Source organism: Stegostoma tigrinum, chromosome 14 (genome assembly GCF_030684315.1).
Source record: "Stegostoma tigrinum isolate sSteTig4 chromosome 14, sSteTig4.hap1, whole genome shotgun sequence".
In the NCBI taxonomy this organism is placed as follows: Eukaryota; Metazoa; Chordata; class Chondrichthyes; order Orectolobiformes; family Stegostomatidae; genus Stegostoma; species Stegostoma tigrinum.
The window spans coordinates 54,340,157-54,367,535 of NC_081367.1; the positions used below are offsets into that span (position 1 = coordinate 54,340,157).

Below are 27,379 nucleotides of genomic sequence, written 5' to 3' on the forward strand. Positions count from 1 at the left end.
GGGTTGGGTGCAACCTTTTTTTTGGAAAGTTTACAAGAGAGCGGCAGGAGGCAGGGAACGAAAGGAATGCTGGTGTTTGGAATGCAGAGACTTGTTTCCTGTTTGTCTCAGAGATTCGGCTCCTGTTGATGGTTGGATTGAGCAGCACCGGTCTCAGGCTTCCCTCTTCTCAAAGCTCACATCGCAACTGCGTTGAGAGAAATACTCAGCACCACACATTTCCAATACAGGAATAAGCCCCACAGGAAATAGTGGTAGCTCACAGTATCTATGACGGAAATTATTCATCATTCACGCAGACCGTTTCTGCAGAGACTCTGACATTAAGCTGATAAAAATTAGAATGAGGCAAAGTTCAAACTTCGTTAAGCTGTGCACCTCTCTTGAAGCCCACCAATAATGGAGCATAACCAGAGGCTATTCAGCCGATCGTGCTTGTGCTAGCTCTTTGTAGGATTCAGTCACACGCTCTTGCTCTGCTTCCACTGCCCTGCACACATTCTCTTGTTGACAGTTCCATTGTATGTGTTTTCAGCGTCTTTCATACCATAATAATTTCTTACTTAAATCTATCTCACTTCACCATCTTTCTGTTCTGTCCATCACATTTCCCGTGCATGTTTTGGGTGATCTTTTTATTGAATCAGAATCCCGACAGTGTGGAAGCAGGCCATTTGGCCCATCATATCTATACCTACCCTCCAGAGAGCATCCCACCCAGATGCCTCCCCCCACCCAATCCCAGTAACCCTGCATTTCCCATGGCTAATCTACCTAATCCATGGCTAACCCGCACATCCCTGGACACTACGGGCAATTTAGCATGGTCAATTGAACTAAACCTGTACATCTTTGACTGTGGGAGAATGTGCAAACTCCACACAGACAGTTGCCTGTCGGTCAAATTGAATCCAGGTCCCTGGTGCTGTGAGGCAGCAGTGCGAACCACTGTGCCACCGTGCCACTTTCAAAGGCTCAATTCGAAATTGAATTTTATTGACAATTGTAATTTGCTGAATGCACACTGAGAATTATTGTGGTTGACGATGACTAACCCCCATTTCAGGGACATTTTAAAAAGTTTCATACAAAGGAAGTGTACTAGGCTGTGAGTAACCAGCCATTGGCAGTGTGTGCTTGGGATAGTTCACTGTCAGCAATCCTTTCTCAGAACTGGGAAACGGACCTGAAACATTAACTCTGATTTTTTTTCTTCACAGATGCTGCCAGACCTGCTGAGCTTTTCCAATAACTTCAGTTTTTGTTCCTGATTTACAGCATTTGCAGTTCTTTTGGTTTTTATCCTCCTTTCTCTGCTCAGTTTCAAGATTTGTTTAATTACTACTGGAATAGAACAAACCACTTGTGAGTCTTTAATGAGAAGAACCTGTCTTATTTAGCAAGAGGCAGTTTATTACATGATCGCAAAAGGTATAAGCGACACTATCAAGTTAGGCATTATTACTTAACACCGTCAGGAAGTAGAGATACCTCATAGAATTATACAGCTCAGAAACAGACCCTTGGGTCCAAGTCATCCATGCCAACCAGATATCCCAAATTCATCGAGCCCCATTTGCCAGAATCTGGCCCACATCGCTCTAAACACTCCCTATTCTTATACGTGTCCAGATGCCTTTTAAATGATGCTACTGTACCAGTCTCCACCACTTCCTGTGGCATCTAGTTCCACACACACACCACCCTCTGTGTCAAAAATGTTGCCTGTTAGGTCTCTCTTAAATCTTTCCCCTCTCACCTTATCCTATGCCCTGTAGTTTTGGACCCAGCCCAGGGAAAAGACCTTGTCTATTTACCCTATCCATGCCCCTCATAATTTTATGAACCCCATAAGGTCACCCCTCACTCTCCAACACTCCAGGGAAAGTAGCCCCAGCCTATTCAGCCTCTCCTACAGCCCAGACCCTCTATCCCTGGCCAGATCTTTGCAAATCTTTTCTGAACCCTTCCAAGTTTTGCAACATCCTTCCTATAGCAGGGATTCCACAATTGTGCGCAGTATTCCACAAGTGGCCTAACCGATGTCCCGTACAGCTGCAACATAACCTCTCATCTCCTATACTCAATGCACTGACCAATAAAAGCAAGCATACCAAATGCCTTCTACACTATCCTGTCTAACTGTGACTCCACATCTATCGCCATCAAGCCTCATGCTAAACTATTTCACCTCCATACAGAGACTGTGTAACATCATCAGATGTGGGTGCTGCTTAATGCAGCTTCAGCATTGACTCTTTCAGAAACATTACCATATACAAAAAATTCTGTAGGCAGCAGAGCAGCCAATTTGTGTGCAATGAGATCCCACAAAGTACAGGGACACAAACCCGCAATGGCCGAGAACATCTTTGACCGTATCTCCCGCATTTCTCACAACTCATCCCTCACACCATGCCCCCGCAATAACCACCAAAAGAGAATCCCGCTAGTCCTCACATACCACCCTACCAATCTCCGGATACAACGCATCATCCTCCAACACTTCCATCTACAATCTGCCCCCAAAGACATTTTTCCATCCCCACCTTTGTCTGCTTTCTGGACAGACCACTCTCTTCGGGACTCCCTTGTCCGCTCCACACTCCCCACCAACCCCACCACCCCCGGCACTTACCCCTGCAACCGCAGGAAGTGCTACACCTGCCCCCATACCACCTCCCTCACCCCCATCCCAGGCCCCAAGAAGACTTTCCACATCAAGCAGATGTTCACCTGCACATCTGCCAGTGTGGTATACTGCATCTGCTGAACCCATTGTGGCTGCCTCTACATTGGGCAAACCAAGCGGAGGCTTGGGGATCGCTTTGCAGAACACCTACACTCGATTCGTAGTAAATAACTGCACCTCCCAGTCGCAAACCATTTCAGCTTCCCCTCGCATTCCTTAGACGACATCTCCATCCTGGGCCTCCTGCAGGGCCACAAGGATGCCACCCGAAGGTTGCAAGAACAGCAACTCATATTCCGCTTGGGAACCCTGTGGCCCAATGGTATCAATGTGGATTTCACAAGCTTCAAAATCTCCCCTCCCCCAACTGCATCCCAAAACCAGCCCAGCTCAACCCCGCCTCCCTAACCTGTTCTTCCTCTCACCTATCCCCTCCTCCCACATCAGGCCACACCTCCATTTCCTACCTACTAACCTCATCCCACCCCCTTAACCCTCTCCCTGGACTGACCTATCTCCTCCAGACCTCCCCACCGATACCCATTTCTACAGGCTCCATCCCCACCCCTTTAACTTATCCGTCTTAACTCCACCTATCTTCTCCTCTATCCATCTTTGATCCACCTCACCCGTCCCCCTATTTATTTCAGATCCCTCTCCCCATCTGCCTTTTCTGATGAAGGGTCTGGGCCTGAAACGTCAGCTTTTGTGCTCCTAAGATGCTGCTTCGCCTGCTGTGTTCATCCAGCTCCACACTTTGTTATCTAGGATCATTAATCTGTTGTATCAGAGATAATGGGAACTGCAGATGCTGGAGAATTCCAAGATAATAAAATGTGAGGCTGGATGAACACAGCAGGCCAAGCAGCATCTCAGGAGCACAAAAGCTGACGTTTCGGGCCTAGACCCTTCATCAGAGAGGGGGATGGGGAGAGGGAACTGGAATAAATAGGGAGAGAGGGGGAGGCGGACCGAAGATGGACAGTAAAGAAGATAGGTGGAGAGAGTGTAGGTGGGGAGGTAGGGAGGGGATAGGTCAGTCCAGGGAAGACGGACAGGTCAAGGAGGTGGGATGAGGTTAGTAGGTAGCTGGGGGTGCGGCTTGGGGTGGGAGGAAGGGATGGGTGAGAGGAAGAACCGGTTAGGGAGGCAGAGACAGGTTGGACTGGTTTTGGGATGCAGTGGGTGGGGGGGAAGAGCTGGGCTGGTTGTGTGGTGCAGTGGGGGGAGGGGACGAACTGGGCTGGTTTAGGGATGCAGTAGGAGAAGGGGAGATTTTGAAACTGGTGAAGTCCACATTGATACCATATGGCTGCAGGGTTCCCAGGCGGAATATGAGTTGCTGTTCCTGCAACCTTCGGGTGGCATCATTGTGGCACTGCAGGAGGCCCATGATGCACCGCAGGAAATGCTACACTTGTCCCCACACCTCCTCCCTCACCCCCATCCCAGGCCCCAAGATGACATTCCACATTAAGCAGAGGTTCACCTGCACATCTGCCAATGTGGTATACTGCATCCACTGTACCCGGTGCGGCTTCCTCTACATTGGGGAAACCAAGCGGAGGCTTGGGGACCGCTTTGCAGAACACCTCCGCTCAGTCCGCAACAAACAACTGCACCTCCCAGTCGCAAACCATTTCCACTCCCCCTCCCATTCTCTAGATGACATGTCCATCATGGGCCTCCTGCAGTGCCACAATGATGCCACCCGAAGGTTACAGGAACAGCAACTCATATTCTGCCTGGGAACCCTGCAGCCATATGGTATCAATGTGGACTTCACCAGTTTCAAAATCTCCCCTTCTCCTACTGCATCCCTAAACCAGCCCAGTTCGTCCCCTCCCCGCACTGCACCACACAACCAGCCCAGCTCTTCCCCCCCACCCACTGCATCCCAAAACCAGTCCAACCTGTCTCTGCCTCCCTAACCGGTTCTTCCTCTCACCCATCCCTTCCTCCCACCCCAAGCCGCACCCCCAGCTACCTACTAACCTCATCCCACCTCCTTGACCTGTCCGTCTTCCCTGGACTGACCTATCCCCTCCCTACCTCCCCACCTACACTCTCTCCACCTATCTTCTTTCCTGTCCATCTTCGGTCCGCCTCCCCCTCTCTCCCTATTTATTCCAGTTCCCTCTCCCCATCCCCCTCTCTGATGAAGGGTCCAGGCCCGAAACGTCAGCTTTTGTGCTCCTGAGATGCTGCTTGGCCTGCTGTGTTCATCCAGCCTCACATTTTATTATCATTAATCTGTTGTGTTGTTTTCATGATCAGTGCCTTTGAATCTTCCTGTCATGTGGAAGCTTTGGTATAAATTTGAACAGGTGGTTGATGTCTTGTGTCATGTTGTTTGAAATAATCATATGTTTAAGGACAGATATTAGAGTTACAATCGAGTGAGTTTCTCCAGACATCTCTCCAAGTGCTGTATGATGATACAGTGCCAGTTCAGACCCTAGATGCTAGTGCAGTAGTGAGTGACATGATATTCTGGAAACCAATATAGATATGTACCTAAAAATGTAATTCTTGGATTTTCTTGAACAGTTTAACACAGGGACTATGTTTAATACCACATTTGAAAGATTATCACTTAACAGCAATTCAACAGCACTCTCTTCCACTGACAGTCAGCCTAGATAATCAAATTCTTGAACATGTGTCTCTTGTCCATTTTTCTGCCTGATTGTGCTTAGTTCACATCATCTTCCCTCTACATACCCATCCTTTCTTTACCTGTTTACCTCACTCTGCTGATCAGTTCCTCAGTATGAGAATAGGTTGACTTGTGACATCAATGCACTTGGAAGTTTAATTGTGTAAATGATATGTTCAGAAATAATCAGAAGGGATCTCGGAATTCCCTGGACAGACTGCAAGATTTGAGATGCAAGGAATCCGGTATGAAGGATAGTATACACCAAATGCCTTTGCAACCTTCAGCATTTTACACATTGTATTTGGCTCTGAGGAAGAGGGATGTGTGAAGGGGCAGCATAGCCGGATTTAATGACTTTTACAAGACATATGTGATGTTGAACTGTGAAATATTTCTCCAGCCCCCTAATGTCTTTGACCAGTATAGCCATTTATTCCATTCTGGAATGAGCAAACTCTATAGAATGATGATGAGTTGATGAAACAGTAACAGGCCATTCTACCCAACGTCTCTACACTAGTGTTAATACCATACACAGCAAGCCAGCCCTATGAAACTGTTTTATTATTTTAAAGAGCTCACTCTGATCATTTTTTAAACTTCTGTTTTCTATTTAAAAAATGTTCAGTTTATTCATTCTTTCTGGATAGGGACAATTAAACTCAGCACACAATTTCAGTCCAATTGAAGTTCTGAAGAAGGGTCACTGGACCCGAAATGTTAACTTTGTTTTCTCCTTCACAGATACTGCCAGACCTGCTGAGCTTTTCCAGCAACTTTTGTTTTTGTTTCTGATTTACAGCATCCACATTTCTTTTGGTTTTTATTCAGTCTAATGTTTGCTGTTAACATGTTCTCAGGCAGTGTAACAAATTCTGTGTTACCTCTTTCAAATCTGGCCTTACACGAGGCCATTTGTCCCACTCCGAATGTGAGACCACCTCCGTACAGTGGAATACAATGAATATTTTAAACTAGTGTTGCCAGAGTGATAAAATTGATCCTTTGCTTTCACTACTTCTAATAAAACTTATACTGAGAGATAGCACTTCTGACAGAAATTGTTCCTAATTGGTGACGGTGTGATTCTGATGGATTTCCTGACCAAGTGTGGGTCTCCTCAGAGTTGTAGTGTTTCCCAAATTGTCCAACTTTACCTTCTTCTTTGAAGGCTCCACAGTTTAAGCTTATTATGTATATGTGTGGCTGCAACATTTCCTGTGTGGTTAATCTGGCTCCTTTGGCAAGTTAATGGTCTGTCAGCACCAGGACTAGTTCCTTAGTGCTGACCCTCTGACAGTGCAGCACTCCCTCAGTACTGACCCTGTGACAGTGCAGCACTCCCTCAGTACTGACCCTCTGACAGTGCAGCACTCCCTCAGTACTGACCCTGTGACAGTGCAGCACTCCCTCAGTACTGACCCTGTGACAGTGCAGCACTCCCTCAGTACTGACCCTCTGACAGTGCAGCACTCCCTCAGGACTGACCCTGTGACAGTGCAGCACTCCCTCAGTACTGACCCTCTGACAGTGCAGCACTCCCTCAGTACTGACCCTCTGACAGTGCAGCACTCCCTCAGTACTGACTCTCTGACAGTGCAGCACTCCCTCAGGACTGACCCTGTGACAGTGCAGCACTCCCTCAGTACTGACCCTGTGACAGTGCAGCACTCCCTCAGGACTGACCCTGTGACAGTGCAGCACTCCCTCAGGACTGACCCTGTGACAGTGCAGCACTCCCTCAGGACTGACCCTGTGACAGTGCAGCACTCCCTCAGTACTGACCCTGTGACAGTGCAGCACTCCCTCAGGACTGACCCTGTGACAGTGCAGCACTCCCTCAGGACTGACCCTGTGACAGTGCAGCACTCCCTCAGTACTGACCCTCTGACAGTGCAGCACTCCCTCAATACTGACCCTCTGACAGTGCAGCACTCCCTCAGGACTGACCCTGTGACAGTGCAGCACTCCCTCAGTACTGACCCTCTGACAGTGCAGCACTCCCTCAATACTGACCCTCTGACAGTGCAGCACTCCCTCAGGACTGACCCTGTGACAGTGCAGCACTCCCTCAGTACTGACCCTGTGACAGTGCAGCACTCCCTCAGTACTGAGCCTGTGACAGTGCAGCACTCCCTCAGTACTGACCCTGTGACAGTGCAGCACTCCCTCAGTACTGAGCCTGTGACAGTGCAGCACTCCCTCAGTACTGAGCCTGTGACAGTGCAGCACTCCCTCAGTACTGACCCCCTCTGACATTGCTGCACTCCCTCAGTACTGAGCCTGTGACAGTGCAGCACTCCCTCAGTACTGAGCCTGTGACAGCGCAGGACTCCCTCAGTACTGAGCCTGTGACAGCGCAGCACTCCCTCAGTACTGAGCCTGTGACAGTGCAGCACTCCCTCAGTACTGAGCCTGTGACAGTGCAGCACTCCCTCAGTACTGAGCCTGTGACAATGCAGCACTCCCTCAGTACTGAGCCTGTGACAGTGCAGCACTCCCTCAGTACTGAGCCTGTGACAGTGCAGCACTCCCTCAGTACTGAGCCTGTGACAATGCAGCACTCCCTCAGTACTGAGCCTGTGACAGTGCAGCACTCCCTCAGTACTGAGCCTGTGACAGTGCAGCACTCCCTCAGTACTGAGCCTGTGACAGTGCAGCACTCCCTCAGTACTGACCCTGTGACAGTGCAGCACTCCCTCAGGACTGACCCTGTGACAGTGCAGCACTCCCTCAGGACTGACCCTGTGACAGTGCAGCACTCCCTCAGGACTGACCCTGTGACAGTGCAGCACTCCTTCAGTACTGACCCTCTGTCAACGCAGCATTCCCTAAATACCGACCCTCTGACAGCATAGCACTGCCTCAGTACGGACCCCTCTGACAGTCCAGCACTCCTTCAATACTGACCCCTCTGACAGTGTCTCATTCCCACAGTTTTGATTTTTACATATAATACAGTTCCCGGGACCTCTACATTCAGCTGATGTTGTCTTATATCACAGAATCACAGAAAGAAGAGAAGACCATTTGGTCCATTGTGTCTGCACAGACTCTTCAAATAAGCTTCATTACCAATTTGAATTTCTGCTTTTTCTCCATACCCTCGTGCATTATTTCTAACCATAAAGGCACAATGCCCTCTTGAATATCTCAATTAAATCTGCCTCCTTCACACTTCCAGGCAGGGCATCCCAGACCTAAGTACTCACTATGTGAAAATGTTTTATTTCCTGCATTACGTTTGCTTCTTTTGCAAATCACTTTGAATCAGTGCTGTCTGTTTCTTGATACTTCTACAAGCGAAGCAGTTTATCTCAATCTGCTGTACCGACCGGCTCATGATTTTGAAAACCCCTATGCAATATCCTCTGAGCCTTCTTCTCTCCAAGGAGAGCAATCACGATGTCTTTGCTCTACCCTTTTATTCATCTATCCTAATTAGCCACCTCTGTAATTTGTGCACATATACGTCAAAATCCTCTGCTCCTGCATCCTCTTTAGAATCTTTACATTGTCTTGTCTTTCAGTGTTCTTCCTGCTAAAATGCATCACCTCTCACTTCTTTCCATCGAATCCCCTCTGCCCACTCCATCAAATTGTCTTTTAAAGTTATTGATTGCAATTTCCATCACTCTTTAGAAATTTGGTGTTGAGATTAAATAATGCAGTTTTACTCTGGGAAGTATGAAGTGATACAATTGGTTTGGTGGGTCGAAGACCGGGATATGTGGGAAAAGATTCAGTTTAAAGTGGGAGCAGAGAAACTCGAATTATGTCCCCTAACCTTTGCTGCTGGCCAACCATGCTGAGAAGGACATTAAAAAGACATTTGGGGTCCTTCAACAGGTGCAGGAAATATTAAACTTTCTCAGAGTTGTAGAAGGTATCTGTGGGGATAATTCGAGTAAACCAGACACAAACTATTTTGATGAAAACTCATGGATCTAACATGTTAACGTTTCTGAAATTCTTGTGACAAAGCAACCTGAAGCTATGGCACTGTGTTCTCAAAGTCGTTGCGGGGAGGGAATGAAACACTGGCCCCTATTTCACATTGAGAGTGGATGGTATATGTTCCTGGGGTCAAACAGGTTTTATTCCTCTTTCACAGGAGGAACCTTCTTAACCTCAAGAGGGGTTTGATGCAGAGACTCATCTTGCTGTCAATAAGCCAGCTCCTGCTTCATTTCAAAGGGAAGGAGCTGAGCCGTGTGAATGCAGTTTGAATGAGTGAGTGAAAATGCGGGGTTGTAAGTGAGGCCTGGCCAGAATGTGTCTGCGAGTGTCACAGTGTTGTACGCGGAGTCTCTGAAAGGTGTGGGTAACTTCCAACAAAAAAAAGGTCAGGTACTTATTTGAGGAGGTGTGTCACAGGTGATATGTGACAGATGAGGAGAAGGGGGTTAATAAGTTCAGTCTAGGGTGTGTCTTTTGAGGTCTGCAGCAGACTTTTGGCTGATAGTGGTGCAACAATCTTGTTTGGTTTCTATAGTCTCATACGCCAGTTGTAGTTTGGAATGTTGTTTGTTTGGTGGATTTGCACGATAATTAAAGCTCAGTTTGTTTCGTGACAGGCTATTGCCTCTTGCACGTGAGTATTTACAAGTGTAATATAACCTCAGTCCTTGTAACCATATCCTTCAAATCCATGTAACCACTGAAACTCAGTTCATCAGATACTCGAGAAGGTACATTTAAAGGAATGAAGCTCGGCACAACTTGCTATAATGTCTGGAGTCTGCGGGATTAGCTTGGGGCAGCATTGAGTGTACAATTACTCCCAGAACTCAGGGTTCAGATATTTGTACATCGTAACTATGTTTTTGAAATTCAAGTTAGTTGTTGACATTGTTTCTGCCCTGTTTACCAGCTAGTCCTAGAAATATCTCCCTCTGCTTCCTTCTCTCTCCCCTCTTGCTCCACGTTCTCAATCTTCTCTTCCTTCTCAACACACTCCCCTCCTCTCCCTCTTCCCACACCCTCTTCCAACCCCCCTCTCTCGCCACCTCCACCTCTTTCTCATCCTCCCTTCCCTCTCCCTCGCTTGCCCAAACCTCTCTACACTTTCACCTCCCTCCTCCCCTCTCCCCCTCTAACCCTCTTCACTCCAACCTCATAATCTCCTCCTCCACCATGCACTCCCCTCCGCTCCCTCTTTCCCCTATCTCTTCCAACTCATCCTTTTCCCACCACCCTTCTCTCACCTGCCGCCACTTTACCCAGCCTCATACTGCACCCTCTCTCCAACCTCTCCCTTTCTGTCATTCCCCTCTCATTCCTCCCTCCCTGCCCTCCCAACTCTCTGCCCTGCTGTCTCTCACCCTGTGCTCTCCAACAATTTCTCCCTCCCCCCCGCACCCAATCTTCTTCCCCACCCAGAATTTGTCTCCCCTCGCCCTCCCCACAATCTCTCTCCCAACGCCTCCGACAATCTCTACGTCCCTCGACAATCTCTACCCACTTCGACAATCTCTCTCCTCCCCCACCGACAATCTCTCTCCTCCCCCCCGCAACAATCTCTCTCCTCCCCCCCGACAATCTCTCTCCTCCCCCCCCGACAATCTCTCTCCTCCCCCCCACCGACAATCTCTCTCCTCCCCCCCCCACCGACAATCTCTCTCCTCCCCCCCACCGACAATCTCTCTCCTCCCGGCCACCGACAATCTCTCTCCTCCACCCCCGACAATCTCTCTCCTCCACCCCCGACAATCTCTCTCCTCCCCCCCCCGACAATCTCTCTCCTCTCCCCCCCGACAGTCTCGCTCCTCCAACCCCAGACAATCTTTCTCTCTCTCTCTCTCTCCCCCCGCCACCACAATCTCTCTACCCTCCCAACAAACTCTCCCCTTGCACCATTCTCTCCCCCCCCCCCCCGGTCTGTCCCACTCCTCCCTCACCCTCTTGCCCTCTCCATTTCCCCCATTGCTTTCTACCCACATCTCTTGCCCCCGCAACATCTCTCCCCGCTCAATATCTCCACCACCCCTCCCTCTCTCCGCCCTCCCTCAGCCAATCTCTCCCACAACCCATCCATCTCCCAGCCCTATCCCCCAACTCCCTTGCCCTATCCTCCCACCCCTCCTTCTCCCCCCCCACCCCTCCTTCTCCCCCCCCACCCCTCCTTCTCCCCCCCCACCCCTCCTTCCCCCCCCACCCTTCCTTCCCCTAGCTCTCCACAATCTCATCCCCCTCCCCCACCTCATCTGTCTCCTCTCTTTGCTCCTTCCGCATCCACCTTCCCCCCACTGGTCTTTCCTCCCCTCCCCTTCCCTTCCCTTCCCTCTCTCACCCCTCTCTGTCCACACTCTCCTCCAACCTTCTCCTTCTCCCCCTCCGCACCTGCGCTCCCCCCTTCCCCCCCCCCACAATCTATTAACCCCCATGACCTATTGCCTGCACCTCTTCACTCTCACCTCCAACCCCTCTCTCTCAACCCTCCCTCTCCCCCAACCCCTCCCTGTCTCCCACGCCCCAGCTCTTGCCCCATCTCACCCCCACCCCAAATTTCCCCTCTTTCCTGCACTGTCCATATCAGTCTTCCCCTAAACCCTCCTCCCCTCCCGTCCCCCTCCTACCCCTCTCAGCTCTCCCCCACTTCCTCCTCTCCCCACCTCCTCCTCTCCCCACCCCACTTCCTCCAATCCCCACCCCAACTCCTCCTCTCCATCGCCCGTCTTCTCTCCCCATACCTTTCTCTTTCTCCCTCTCCCACCCTTGTCTCTTCACCCTCTTACCCCCACGCCCTGCTCTATCCCCCACATACCCCCTCTCAAACCCCACTGCTCCACCCCTCTCTCCCCCCGCCGCGCTACCACTCTCTCCCACCGCCGCTCCGCCCCGCCGCGCCCCACCGCGACCCGCCTCTCTTCCCCCGCCCCTCCACCCCTCTCTCCCCCTGCCGCACCACCCCTCTCTCTCCCCGCGCTCCCCCCGCCACACCCCCCCTCCCCCCGCCACGCCCCCTCCCCCCGCCACGCCCCCCCTCCCCCCGCCATGCCCCCCCGCCCCCCGCCATGCCCCCCCGCCGTGCCCCCCTCCCCCCGCCGTGCCCCCACCGCCGCACCCCCCCTCCCCCCACCGTGCCCCCCCTCCTTCCCCCCGCCGTGCCCCCCTCCTTCCCCCCGCCGTGCCCCCCTCCTTCCCCCCGCCGCGCCCCCTCCTTCCCTCCGCCGCGCCCCCCTCCTTCCCCCCGCCGCGCCCCCCTCCTTCCCCCGCCGCTCCACCCCTCTCTCCCCCCGCCCCGCCACGCCCCCTCCCCCCGCCACGCCCCCTCCCCCCGCCACCCCCCTCCCCCCGCCGCGCCCCCTCCCCCCGCCGCGCCCCCTCCCCCCGCCGCGCCCCCTCCCCCCGCCGCGCCCCCTCCCCCCGCCGCGCCCCCCTCTCCCCCTGCCGCGCCCCCCTCTCCCCCCGCCGTGCCCCCCTCTCTCCCCTGCCGCGCCCCCTTCTCTCCCCCGCCGCGCCCCCCCTCCCAGCACCGCGCCCCCCCCTCTGCCCGCTGCGCCCCCCTCTCCGCCCGCCGCGCCCCCCTCTCCCCCCGCCGCGCCCCCCTCTCCCCCCGCCGCGCCCCCCTCTCCCCCCGCCGAGCCCCCCTCTCTCCCCCGCCGCGCCCCCCTCTCTCCCCCGCCGCGCCCCCCTCTCTCCCCCGCCGCGCGCCCCCCCCCACGGCTGCGCCCCCCCCCCACCGCTGCGCCCCCCCCTCCCCCCGCCGCGCCCCCCCTCCCCCCGCCGCGCCCCCCTCCCCCCGCCGCGCCCCCCCTCTCTCCCCCCGCTGCGCCCCCCCCCCACCACCGCGCCCCCACTCACCCCCGCCGCGCCCCCCCTCTCTCCCCCGCCGCGCCCCCCCCTCTCTCCCCCGCCGCGCCCCCCTCTCTCCCCCGCCGCGCCCCCCTCTCTCCCCCCGCCGCGCCCCCCTCTCTCCCCCCGCCGCGCCCCCCTCTCTCCCCCCGCCGCGCCCCCCTCTCTCCCCCGCCGCGCCCCCCTCTCTCCCCCGCCGCGCCCCCCCTCTCTCCCACGGCCGCGCCCCCCCTCTCTCCCCCGCCGCGCGCCCCCCCCCCGTCGCGCCCCCCTCTCTCCCCCGCCGCGCCCCCCCCTCACCCCCTGTGCCTTCCTTCTCCCGCTGCTCTGTTCCCCCTCACTTCCCTCACCTTGTCTTCCCACCTCTCTCTTTCTATCATCTTTCTTCTGTTTTTCTGTGCCCACTTTGCTTCATCCCTCTCTTCTACACCCCTCGTCCTCCCTATCGACTTCTGCTTCTGCCTTTCCTATTCCCTCTAAACTCCCCTATCCCCCCTCACCCTCACTCTCTTCTCCCCCTCCTCTCTCTTTCCTGCCACTTTGTGCCTTCCCCTCTCTTTCCCCCACCTGCTGCTTGCCTTTACTCTGGCTGGTTTTGAGCAGAGGTGTAGAGCTCCTCCTGCAGGGTCAATGGGACATTGCGGAACACTGCATGATGTTGAATCATCAAGTTCATTTGTGAACAGAACTGCCCCAATGGATTCTGCCCCTCTCCGTTCTGTCCCTTTGTATGTTGCACTCTGCTTGATGTGCGATGCATGCAAGAGAGACCTAGGCCATCTTGTGATCTCACATGGTCATAATCTGCTATTTTGTTGCTCTCTAATCTTTTGGACTTGCTGTACTCAAATATTTGTTTACAAGTCGAACATTTTACAATGACACTGCCCCTGTCTGGAAAATGGAGGAGATCTTACCTTGAAGGTACAGCTTTCTCAAATACATCCAAATCTTCGGAAAATGTGTCATATTCAGAGGGAAAGAAAACATTGTGAATTCATGAAAAAAAAGTGGGCAAAACTTTTCAAGAGGAATTTGTAGGTTGTATTCGAGTGTAGTCCATGTTCATTTTACATGTTTTTCACTGAGTGTGGCCATCGGTGGCTGGGCCAGCATTTATTGCCCATCCCTAGTTGCCCTTGAGAGGGTGGTGGTGAGCTGCCTTCCTGAATGACTGCAGTCCACTTATTGTGGGTAGACCCACAATGCTGTTCCAGGATTTTGACCCAACAGCACTGAAGTAGTGGCAATATATTTTCACATCAAGATGGTGTGTGATCACGTATCTGCTGCCTTTTTCCTTCTGGATGGTAGACATTGTGGGTTTGGAAGGTGCTGACTCAGAAGCCAAAAATAGGTGATCAATGGGCTCACGTTGGGGAAGGAAATTAGCAGAGTAACTATCACTAGAGAAAAAGTACCAGGGAAATTAATGAGGCTAATGGCCAATAAGTCTGCTGGACCTGATGGATGGCATCCTAAGATTTTAAAGGAAGTAGCAACGAGATATTGGACAAATTAGAGTAACGTTCCAAGAAATTTGATATTATGTAAAATTCCCAGAGGATTGAAAAATTCGCAATGTAACAAACTGATTCTAAAAGGAAGAGAGACAGAAAAAGGTAACTTCAAACCAGCTAACATCTGACATTGAAAAAAATGTTAGAGTCCATTATAAATTATGTAATCGCAGATAATTTAGAAATGCAACTCAAAATCAAGTAGAGTGACCATAGCTTCAGGAAGGGGACATGAAGTTTGAAAAATGTATTTGAGTTTTTCAAGGAGGTAGCAAGCAGGATAGATAAAGGGGAACCATTAGATGCAATATATTTATATTTCCAAAAGGCATTCAATATGGTACTGCACTCAAGGCTACTTTAAAAGATAAGAACTGTCAGAGGTAGTAATTAGCTTGGATAGAGAATTGCTTACTAATAGGAAGCAGAAAGTTGGAATGGGGGGCATTTTCATGATGGTAATCTGTAACTAGAGGAGTGCTACAGGCTGGGGCCACAATTATTTACAATATACATTAATCACTTGTTGAGGGAAGTAAACGTATGACACTGAGGACGCTGCGGTTAGCTTTGGTTCCCTTATCTAAGGAAAGACATGCTGGCATTGGAGACAGTCCATAAAAAGTTCACTATGTTGATTTTGAATGTGGAGGGATTTTCTTGTGAGGAGAGGTTGAAGCAATTCTTGTAATCATCGGAGTTTAGAAGGATGAGAGGAGACTTGGCAAGATGGATCCAAATTTGACTCAAGGTTAGGAAATGGCGGTTGGTTGTGGAAGGTTTTTTATACGACAGGAGGCTGGTGTCCAGTGCCGTACCATCGAGGTCATTGCTGGATCCCTTATTGTCAGTGACATATATAAATGGGGCAGATGAGAACGTGGGGGAGAAATGATAAGTAAGTTTGCAAATGGCATGAAGATATGCTGGTGGTTAATAGTGAGGAAAGAAGTTACAAGAAGATCATAGATGGGTTTGTTAGATGGTCAGATCAGTGATAGAAGGATTTTAAGATTGAAAAGTGTGAGGTAATGCACTCAGAGGGAGGTGGGACTCGAATGCACAGACTGGGAGGGTAGTGGAGGTGGGAAATCTCAAAAATTTTAAAAAGGTACATGGATGTGCTCATTCAAGGCTATAGGGTAGGTGCTGGAAAGTTGGATTAGTTTATGACCTGATGGGGCTGTTTTGTGCTGTATGTCTATGTGACTGAGAACTTATTACAACATACAAGATTCTCAGTGGCCTTGATAGGGTAGGTATGCAGAGGCTGTTATCCCTTATGGGAAAGCCTATGACCGGAGAGCATAATCTCAGAGTGAGGGTTGCATATTTAGGATATAGTTCAGGAGGAATTGTTTGTTTTTGAGTTTAGTAAATATGTGAAATTCTTTACCACAGATAACTGTACAGGCTGTGTTGCTAAGTATATTCAAGGCTGAGATAGATACATTTCTGATCATTAATGAAATTAATGCTGAGGAGGAAAAGGCAGTACTGTCACATTGAGAATGATCAGGTCAGCCACAATCTCACTGAATAGCAGAGCTTCCTCAATAGGACAAATGGGCCGTTTGTTTAGGGAGCCTTGGTGGGTATCTGCAGTGTTTCAACGATGTGCACTGCTGTATCTGTGATGGAGGGAATGAATTACTGGATGTGGTGCAGTCAAGTAGACTGCACTGTATTGGGATCGTATAGAGCCATAAAATCTGTACATAGTAGAAGCAGGCCATTCAGCCCATCGGGTACACACCAATCCTCCAAAGAACATCCCACCCTGTCCTGGTAACCCTGCCTTTCCCACAGCTACTCCACCTAGCCTGCACATCACTGGACACTCTGGGCAATTTAAACGCAGCCAATCCAGCTAACCTGCACATCTTTGGACTACAGGAGGAAACTGGAGCATTCAGAGAGGGGCAGAAGATCCAAACTCCGCACAGACAGTTGTCCGAGGGTGAATTTGAACGCGAGTCCTTGGTGCTGAGAGGTAGCAGTACTAATCACTGAGCCACCATGCTGCCCCACTTGGTGTCAAGCTTCTTACTTGCTTTTGAAGCTGCGCTCATCCAGGCAAATGGGTAATCTTCTATCACAATCCTGACTGTGCCTTTCCATGTGGACAATCTTTGGGGAGTCAGGAAGTGAATTACTTGGTGCAGAATTCCTAGCCTCAGACCTGTTCATGTAGCCACTGCATTTGTGTGGCTAATTCAGTTTGGTTCCTGATCAGTGTTAATCTCCGCGAAGTAACAATGATTCAGAGATGGTTCTGTCGTTAAATGTCAAGGGACCTTGGTCAGATTCACTGTTTTTGAAGATAGCTATTGCCTGACTCTTGTCTAGTGCAAATTTTATCGACCACTTGTCAGCCCAAGCCTGGATGTTGTGCTAGTTTGCTGCATTTGAACTAGACTGACCTAACCCCTCCCTACCTCCCACCTATACTCTCCTCTCCACCTATCTTCTTTTCTCCCCATCTTTGGTCCGCCTCTCCTTCTCTCCCTATTTATTCCAGAACCCTCACCCCATCCCCCTCTCTGATGAAGGGTCTAGGCCCGAAACATCAGCTTTTGTGCTCCTGAGATGCTGCTTGGCCTGCCGTGTTCATCCAGCCTCACATTTTATTATCTTGGATTCTCCAGTATCTGCAGTTCCCGTTATCACTGCATTTGAACATGGACTGCTTCAATATCTGATGAGTCATGAATGGTGCTGAGCATTGTACAAATATCAGTGAACCCCCTCACTTCTGACCTTATGATGGAGGTAAAGTCATTTATAAAGCAGCTGAAGATGGCCTAGCATCCAACCCTGAGGAACTCCTGAAAAGACTGACGTCTAACACAACCAATTACTTTTGTATCAGGTATGACTCCAACCAGGAGAGAATATTCCCTCTGATTCCTAAAGTGTCCAGTTTTGCTAGGGCACCTTGAGGCACCTTGATGTCACCTCACCTCTGGAATTTGTCCCTTTAGTCCATGTTTGAACCAAGGCTGTGATGAGGTCAGGAGCTGAGTGGCCCTGGCAGAACCCAAACTGGGCATCGCTGAGCAGGTTATTGCTGAGGAGGTGCTGCTTGATAGCAATGTTGATGACACCTTCAATCACTTTACTGATGATTGAGATTAGACTGATGGTCGTGGTGGTGGGGCATTGTTGGCTGGGGTTCATTCGTCAAGCTTTTTGTGTACAGAAAAAATCTGGGCAATTTTCTACATTGTCAGGTAGATACCAGCGTTGGAGCTGCACTGGAATAACTTGGTTAGTTCGGCAAGTTTCGGAGCACATGTGTTTAGTGCAGGAATGCTGTCAGGGCTCATAGCACTGTTGAAGTACAGTTCTGCTGCCAACCTACAGTGCTTCATGAATCTCCAGTCTTCAGTTGCTAGATCTCTTCAAAATCTATCTCATTTATCATTGTGACGATGCTACACGGCATAATGTAAGGCTATAATAACGTGAAGATAGGACTTTGTCTCCATGCAGCAGTCATTCCTACTGCTACTGTAATGGAGATATGCTACAATGCAAGGCAGATCGGTGAGAATGAGGTTAAATACGTTTTTGCTCATGTTAGTTCTCTCACTACCTGCCACAGATGCAGTCCAGTATCTGTGTTCACTAGGACTGAACCAGCTCAGTCAGTAGTAGTACTGCTGAAGTGTCCTTGGTAATGGACATTGAATTCCCCACCCAGAGTGCATTCTGCAATCTTGTCAGTCTTGCTGCTTTCTCAAAATGTTGTTCAACATGGGGAAGCACTGATTCATCAATGGTGTATGAACCATTGGAGTGACAGCTCCAATGTTGATGGTAATCAGCAGGAAGTTTCCTTGTCTTTGTTTGACCTGATGCCATGAGACTTCATGTGGTTCAGAGTCAATGTTGATGATTCACTGGCCTACTCCCTTCTGACTGTCTGCCACTGTGCCGCCACTCTGCTGGATGTGACCTGCTAGTGGGTTGATGGTGTTTGATGGGACATTGCTGTTGCTCAGACCCAGTAAGGACAGTAGATTCCATTCCCTTCAAGGATGTTGCTGAATTATGTATGTTTTTACAATGGTCCAGGAGTTTCGTGATTGCTTTTAATGAGACAACCTTTTCAGCCTGACACTTTTTAAAGAACTGAATTCAGTTTCAATCATCTCATTGGGTTATTACCCCACTCCAGCCAATGCTGAGTCCTCTGCCAATTATCTAGCTCCTTTTTGTCTCTGCCTTCCAGAACAGTCTTCTGTTTTAAGTCATAACAAATCAGTTTAACTTTTAGGAGAATTAGGATTAGGAGAAATGTTTATTGAAATGAATTAGTCTCCACGTGTGTTCAGCTACATGACACAGATCTACAAGCAAGCAACAGATGATTCAGTGGATTGAAAACGTGGGAGGAAGCATTAAAGTGTTATATATGTGTGGGAGGGGTATTTTGCACTGAGTGTAATTCCTTACCCTTCCATTCTTCCAAAGTAGATGGATACTGCATCTAAAGGCAGGAAGAAAGCCTTGCAATTCCATGATAACAAAGTGTGGAGCTGGATGAACACAGGAGGCCAAGCAGCATCTTAGATGCTGCTTAGCCTGCTGTGTTCATCCAGCTCTACACTTTGTTATCTCGGATTCTCCAGCATCTGCAGTTCCCATTATCTCTTACCGTTGCAATTTCATGATGTTTTTCACAATCTCATAGCACACTGAAATACTTTCCAGTCAATAACATACCTTTCTATCATTGGCCTCATACTGTGCTGGGTGTCGTCAGGATTCGTTTATTATCTTCAAGCCTGTTCTATTTTGGGATTTGCCCATGGGTAGTACATATTGTTGTCTGGTTGCATACAATTTAAAATTTCTGCAAATGATGAATCTTTTATAAACGTGTATGAACTGGGACATGCTTGGGGGATAGGAGCTGTTAGAAAGATTCTGTTCTTAAATTGTCATCTATGATCCCACCCAAGATAGTTGCAACATCAGGCTGCCTTCACGTACATTGTCACGTTTCCTTCATTCTCCTCTTGCCCCATAACTATCCTACCCTCTTATGGTGATACCCTGTCACCTGCTAATTGGAGTGTCAGCAACCTGTTTGACCTTAATTACCATTACAGTTCTTGTGCCTCCCCAGGTAGTCACACAATGTTCCCTGTACACCAGCCTCCTTTAGTACAGGGCGACTAAGACCATTGGAGACAGTTCCCATGTTGCCTGTGACTGAACCAGTTAGTGTACAACCCGCAGCCACTTGTTCATGTCAACAAATCTCTGCCACTACCAAAGACCTCCTATATTCACCTTCATAACAGCAACTTCATTTGTGTTTGTGTCATCACACCTGCTGTTGAAACTCTCACCCATGCATTTGTTACTTCGGAACTTGACAATTCCAGTTCTACTTAGCTGGTCTTCCAAATTCTACCCTCCATTACCTCGAGGTCATCCAAAAACCCACTGCCTATGTCTCGTAGTAAGCCCTGTTCCCTATCATCCCCTGTGCTCACTGACCTAAATTAGTTCTGATTAAACAATGCCTTGTGTTTTCTTTTTGAATTCTTATACTTCTATTCAAGTCCTGCCATGGTCTTCTCCTTTCCTATGCATGTGATCCCTTCTGTTGCAGCTGTTATTCATGTAGCATTCCCAAAGATATGCACTGTGCTAAGTTTGCTGTTGGCATGAGATCAACAGGTCAGTCGTGCCTGCAATATAACAATGCCTACAAATGAGATGTCAAATTGGCCAGGATTGTAGTCAATGTGTGACAAACCCTTGCTGCTAAGTAAAGTGATTGGATGCCACAGATCGAGAAGGGTTTCAAAAAAAAGAGCAGAAGAAAGGGCCAGATGGCCAAAAGTAAAAAGAATCAGACTCAGGGCAAGACTGTTCAACTGGACCAGCTGTAGATGGGAGGTAATAAAGTGTGAAGCTGGATGAACACAGCAGGCCAAGCAGCACCTCAGGAGCACAAAAGCTGACGTTTCGGGCCTAGACCCTTCATCAGAGAGGGGGATGGGGAGAGGGTTCTGGAATAAATAGGGAGAGAGGGGGAGGCAGACCCAAGATGGAGAGGAAAGAAGATAGGTGGAGAGGAGAGTATAGGTGGGGAAGTAGGGAGGGGATCGGTCAGTCCAGGGAAGACAGACAGGTCAAGGAGGTGGGATGAGGTTAGTAGGTAGGAAATGGAGGTGTGGCTTGAGGTGGGAGGAAGGGATGGTCGAGAGGAAGAACGGGTTCGGGAGGCAGAGACAGGCTGGGTTGGTTGTGTGATGCGGTGGGGGTAGGGGAGATTTTGAAACTGGTGAAGTCCACATTGATACCATTGTGCTGCAGGGTTCCCAAGCGGAATATGAGTTGCTGTTCCTGCAACCTTCGGGTGGCATCCCTGTGGCACTGCAGGAGGCCCATGATGGACATGTCGTCGAAAGAATGGGAGGGGGAGTGGAAATGGTTTGCGACTGGGAGATGCAGTTGTTTATTGCGAACCGAGCGGACGTGTTCTGCAAAGCGGTCCCCAAGCCTCTGCTTGGTTTCCCTGATGTACAGGAAGCCACACCGGGTACAATGGATGCAGTATACCACATTGGCAGATGTGCAGGTGAACCTCTGCTTAATGTGGGACTGTCCCTCCTGAATTGGCCTCCACAGCCGTGTCGATTCTGTTCAATTCAGAAGTGACAGTTAGACAGACAGCTACATGGGCACAGTCCATCTTCTGTCGAGACAAACCGATGGCATCATCATCATTATTCTGCCCTACAAGCCTTCAATATCTCTGTGCTTCTATAATCCTGGCTTCTCGAGTGTACTCCATATTTGCTGCTCCACCAGTGGTATCTTGCACAATCTCTTTCACCTAGCAGTCCCTAACACACTCTCAATTTGACACAGATTGGTGGTCTTGTTGATAGTGAAGAGGCTGGTCTCAGGCTACTGTCTGATATTGATCAGCTGATAAATTGGGCAGAGCAATGGCAATGAAATTTAATCCCGTTAAGTGCAAGGTGATGCATTTTGGGCCGAGGGACTAATGAGGGAAGGATTTATATAATGAATGCTAGGTCCCTAGGGAGTACTGAGGAACAAAGGGACCTTGGTGTCCATAGATATCTGATGCTGTTAGTACAGGCAGACAGGGTGGTGAAGAAGGCATATGGAGTGCTTGCTTTTGTTAGCTGGAGTATCGAATATAGGAGTGAGGAAGTTTTTTTACAGCTTTAGTAAATATTGGTTAGGCTACAGATTAAATACTGTGCAGTTCCTGCCATCGCACTATCAGAAGGATGTGATTGCACTGGAGAGGGTGCAGAGGCGATTCACCGGGATGTTGCCTGGGAAGATTGTCTCAGTCATGAGGAGAGACTGGAGAGGGTATTTTTTGTTTTCGTTGGAATACAGGAGGTGGAGGAGGGGATCTGTTTGAAATGTATGAAATTATAAGAGGCATAGACAGAGTAAATTGTGAGAATCTCTTTCCCATGGAAGGCACATTCTAAGACTAGAGGTCATAAGTTTAAGACAAAGAACAAGCGCTTTAGAGGAGATCTGAGAAAAGCTTTTTCATCGAGACGGTGTTGGAAGCAGGTTGTCTTACAACATTTAAGCAGCATCTGAATGAGTGCTTAAAATGCTGGGGTATAGCTAGCAATGGACCAAATGCAGTAAATGGGAGTAATGTAGTTTGTTGTTTGTTATCAGCACAGGCTTGGTGGGCAGAAGAGGATGTTTCTATGCTGAATGACTCTAATAACCCAGTCTCTGGAATCTCTCAAACCTAACTCTTTGGCCAAACCTTATCTCATAGCTCCTCATGTGCTTCACTGTTCAATTTTGATGGTTAACACTCTGGGCATTTAATCTAGTTGAAGATGCTATTTAGATGTGATTTGTTGTAGCATCAGGCTGCTTGACCTGGAACCTCGGATCCCATGGTGCACTTTAGTGCTGTGCTTGACTGTGTCGATATACATACTAATGGAAGCAGGAGTGGCCCTTCACAGCACTGTTGAGAACCTAAACACAAAGCCCTCTGTTCAGCTCAGACTTGTTTCACCGTCTCTGTAGGAACTCCTCAAAGATAGAGCAGAGTTGCACAGAAATATGCCTGAGAGAAGCAGAGCAAATAGTTGCATGTTCTCGTTAGGGTATCGTGTTCGTGCTTGTTTTCTAGTTAAATAAGAGTGCTAGCATTCAACTTTCACACCACATGGAGAGAAGATTTCCTTTGCTCCCAGCCATCGGACTTCCTTTCACCACACAGAATTGGGCCATTTAGCCCAAGTCGGCAATGATCGTGTTGATTCTGTGCATGAATCTCCTCCCATCCTTTTTTATCTCACCTGAAAGCATCTCTTTCAATTCCTTTCTCCTAACATGATTATTCAGCTTCCTCTTGAATGCCATGACAATATTTGCCTCTTGCATGTTCCATTTTGTGATTTGACATACTATTTGTGATTCTCTTATTTAGGAATCCTATTTATATTATTACAAAGTGAAATAATTTTCTTTCCATGTTTAGCCCATCTTTTATAAAGACCTTCACCAGTCTTTTCTAGGAGAGACTGAATCTGTAACTTCATAATTCTGATATCATTCTAGTAAGTTATTTTGATACCTCCTCCAGTGATTCTATATAATGTAGAGACCAGAGGTGTTTACAGTAATGTAAGTGTGGTCCAACCACTGTTCTGTACAAGTTTAACATAACTTCTGTGCTTTTCAATTAAGGTTAATTTATGGTTTTATTTTCGTCACTGGATCTTACAACCATGGGACTGTAATCTGAACCAACTAAATTAATGATTCATCAAAGCTGCCTTGGATATTTCTGCACCCTTCATCACCCCCTCCCACAAAAAAAACACACACACAGCCCCCCTCTCAAATTAGATATAATAGTTTATCCTGCGGGGTGGTGTATGTGGAAGTTTTGCAACTTGTGCACATTTTAAGATCAGGGTAAATCAGCAAAGAAAGCAGACACGCACACACAAGCCCCTGGGTTTGAAACCTGTTGTGTAAGTTTAATTTAGCCACACGCCTGAAGGAGATTCTCTGTCTTACTGTGCACCCACTGACTCTGCTTATGAAAATGCCTCATCAACAATGAAGCCTCTTGTGATGATCTGGAGTCATGAGTTTCACTGATGAAGGGTTTTGGAGTCAACCCCCCAACACATTCATCCAATTTGCAGTAATGCTAAACAGGCTGCCAGCCCCTCGGATGGTGAGCTGGATCTTTAATCAACAAGGACTAAGAAGAATTTTGTTCATGCTTTAAGTGAATAAATCTCAAACTGCTGCATACAATCTTAAAATTATTCTGCCCTGGTTCTGGCTGGAGTGGTGAGCTGAAAATTATAGGACCAGGAATGCATTGCCTCTGAATGTATTGCATGTTCACTGATGGTAACTTGAGGTTCAGTGACCTTTGAGATTTCACCTGGTTTTCTTTTTGGAGTTATCCATCACCTTCCTTGGAGGTTTTGTTTCTGCATCCTCACAAGGCACATTTGATAATCAGATAACAAGGTGTGCAGCTGGATAAACACAGCAGGCCAAACAGCATCAGAGGAGCAGGAACGGTCAAGGAGGTGGGGATGGCGGGGTTGACCCATCCATCTCCTCTCCACCTATCTGCTCCTTTATCCATCTTCCATCCGCCTCCCCCTCTCTCTATTTATTTCAGAATCCCCTTTCCCTTTTCCATTTCTGAAGAAGGGTCCAGAACAGAAACATCAGCTTTCCTGCTCCTCTGATGCTGCTTGGCCTGCTGTGTCCATCCAGCTCAACGCCTTGTTATCTCAGATTCTCCAGCATTGGCAGTTCCTACTATCTCTTGATAATCAGATGTTGGTTTCTAATATTCGGTCCCTGGTCCCTGCACCTGTCCAACAGCAAGCAGCCTGGTGTGAAGGAGCCAGTTACATTGCATTTTGGAGCTGTGGGTGGCCATTTGTTGGGATCTTGCTGTGTAGAGAAAAGTTCCTACCTTTCCTCAGTTCCGGTACATTATTGTGTAGAATTCACCAGCACAAGGGGTGGTTAAATATGTGGACATATTGGGAAGCGCATAAGTGGAAACAGGATAGATGCTATGCTGATAGTCTGAGATCAAATGGGCTGGGAGGAGGCTTGTGTGCAGCATTAAGTCTGGAATAAACCAATTGATCCAATGGCTGGTTCTCACTGTAAAATTAATTTAAATGCAATGGTTAAGGCCATTTGTTTTGTAAAATGCTGCTTTTTTTTTTAGGACAAGATAATTTTCTGTGCATTCAGCAGATGTGTGGGCTACAGGAATGCAGCAACTCTGTCCTCAGATCCCAGATTAGTATAAAGTGATATATGGTTATGTCAGACAACGCAGAGTGTACCACAAATACACATGGGCCGAGGCTGAAAGTGCACGTTATATAATAAGCAATGATTCCACCACAGCAACTGTGGAATTTTAATTCAGTTAATTTAATGAATCTGGAATTAAAATCTTGTAACAGTAAAGGTGATCATGAAACTGCAGAACACTGGGACATCTGGTTTACCAAAGCACTTTTAGAAAAGAAAATCTGCCACCATTATCTGGTCTGGCTTAGCTGTGACTTCTGAACTACAGCAATGTGTTTGACTCTTAACTGCCCTCTGACCGAGCAAGCCTGACCATCCAGAGGGATGAGCAGCAAAATGCTGGCCGAACTAGCAAAGCCTACAACGCAAAAACAAGTGAACGAACGCTCATCGGAGTAACACAGCTCCGGGCTCTGAGAAATTAATTTCTCGGAAGAAATATTTTTATGCAGTTTCAGGTTGAGGGCAATCACTTGAATGGCTATTTAAAAAACGTTAATAATCAAAACGCATTTTCTTTTCTGCTTTGAGTTGCACGCTAAGTCTTGTAAGCGCAAGCCACGGGAGGCCACAATAAAGTGAATGGAATAGCAGCCCTTGGCGACAAAGGTACAGCAAAGTAGAGATTACTGTAAACACCAGCAGTCACCCAGGCAGCGTGTAATCTGATAATACACAGGCAAATGGGAGGGGAGAGCACAGCACAAACTCAGCACAATTCAGATTTCATACACCCTCACGTGACTAATGTCCCAGATCTCTTAAATTTGTATTTTATTTTTCCCCCTTATCTTGAAGTTGAAGGTATTTATTCCTCACTGCTTTCAGGGTTTTTTTTTTACCGAATTCCATTCTACGTGTGAGCACCAATTTCCTCTGGTGTGCTCAGAGTGCAAAGGCTCCTTTACACAGCCCATGTGGAGACTGATGAATTGTAAATTCCTGGAATGTACTCTGTGAATCGTTAGAGTTCTTTTTTAATTCTTCTTGTAAAACGTCTAACTTCAGTGTTCTCTCTGCTGTTGTTTATTTGCGCTGGAGCTGGAGAAGGAACTGCTGGAAGCGCGGCTTCTTTGCCCCGATACGTCTGATCCTTTTCAGTTTCCACCTTCCATAACGTTCCTGCACAATAACAACACAAATAGCACCACAGTAAATGCTGAGGACGATGGTTTGCTTGTTGTGGAGGTGGGTGTTTCATCGGCAGATTCCGTTTGTCGGCCCAATAATACAATTGGCAAGATTCCAAATGAGGTTAACAGAGTTTGTGTGACGACCCGAGTGAACCCAACGCCCTGTTGTTGGGAGTTGAGCAAGTCTTGCTCCTAGGATCTGGGCTGGGCCACTTCACAGAGCCCACATTCTTGTGTAAAATTGAAGCAAACAGATGAATGCTTATATCACAGCAGTGCACGATTTGCTACAGCTAATCTTTTGCTCAATAATGCACTTTTCCCACCCAGAGAAAGAACATAGTACGCTGTTCCCACTGGAAGATGGAAGCAAGAGTTGGCCCTGCGCAAGTATGGGATCTGCCCACAAATGGGGATACTTGTGAGAGCTGGGAGGCATAAAGAGAGAGTTGATCGAAGTGTAAGAGGAGTGTCTGTGATGAGAAGGGAGATGTCTTGCCCATAGGAAGAAGTGTATGTGATAGGGGGGTGGGTGGGGTAGGGAAGGATCTGCAAACTGTGTTTGCATTTCTCTGCCGTCACTCCCTTTCTCTGCCCAGTTTTTCTTCACGTTATAAAAGTAAAATATGGTGGATGCTGTACATCTGAAGCAAACACTGGAAATGTCTCCAGTTCTGCAGAAGAGACCTATTGGAGTCAAAGCATTATTCTGTTGACTCCGCATATACTGCCAGACCTCGTGAGTTTCTCCAGCACTTTGTCTTGTTTGCCCCTGAATGCTCTCGCTGGGTGCTGGTGAACATTCACTGGTATATCTAACTGTGGAAACCAAGCTTGTGGCAGTTTACAAGTAATGATTAAAGCCTCTATCTCTGGCACTTTCTAAAGTTTTACTGCGAGTTTTTGGTCAGTAGATTAGTGTGGAAATGAATCCTATTACTCCCTTGCATTCATTCTGTCCTTTAATTAGTCCACTCTCTTTCTCTCTGAAGCCACAGGTCCTGTTTTGTGAAGGATTCTTGGCTCCCACCTTCTGTGCCTCACCCCAGAAGATTGGAATCTGTTGCTATCTCTGCAGAGCTGGTTTGGTTAGTCAGGTAGATGATTAAATGTTGCGCTTGCTGGGACTTTGTTCACTTTGTCAAGTTACAAATGCAGTGTTCATACAGACAACAATAAAATAAACATTGCTTTCACAATATGCCAGAGTCGATTGTGT

At 48.5% G+C, this 27,379-nt stretch overlaps 1 protein-coding gene across 5 annotated transcripts in view; it reads left to right on the plus strand.

Moving 5' to 3' along the window:
- Window positions 1–27,379, plus strand: part of lpp (LIM domain containing preferred translocation partner in lipoma) — a 371,701-nt gene that overhangs the window by 38,219 nt on the left and 306,103 nt on the right. The window contains exon 1 of one of the 5 annotated variants that reach the window (XM_048542852.2): window positions 26,445–26,550. The exons of the other annotated variants lie outside the window; for them this stretch is intronic. Within the exon in view, the coding sequence (XP_048398809.2) occupies window positions 26,472–26,550 (79 nt within the window). The 5' untranslated portion in view covers window positions 26,445–26,471. Of the gene's footprint in view, window positions 1–26,444; window positions 26,551–27,379 lie in introns of those variants that run through there. 5 annotated transcript variants of the gene reach the window in all.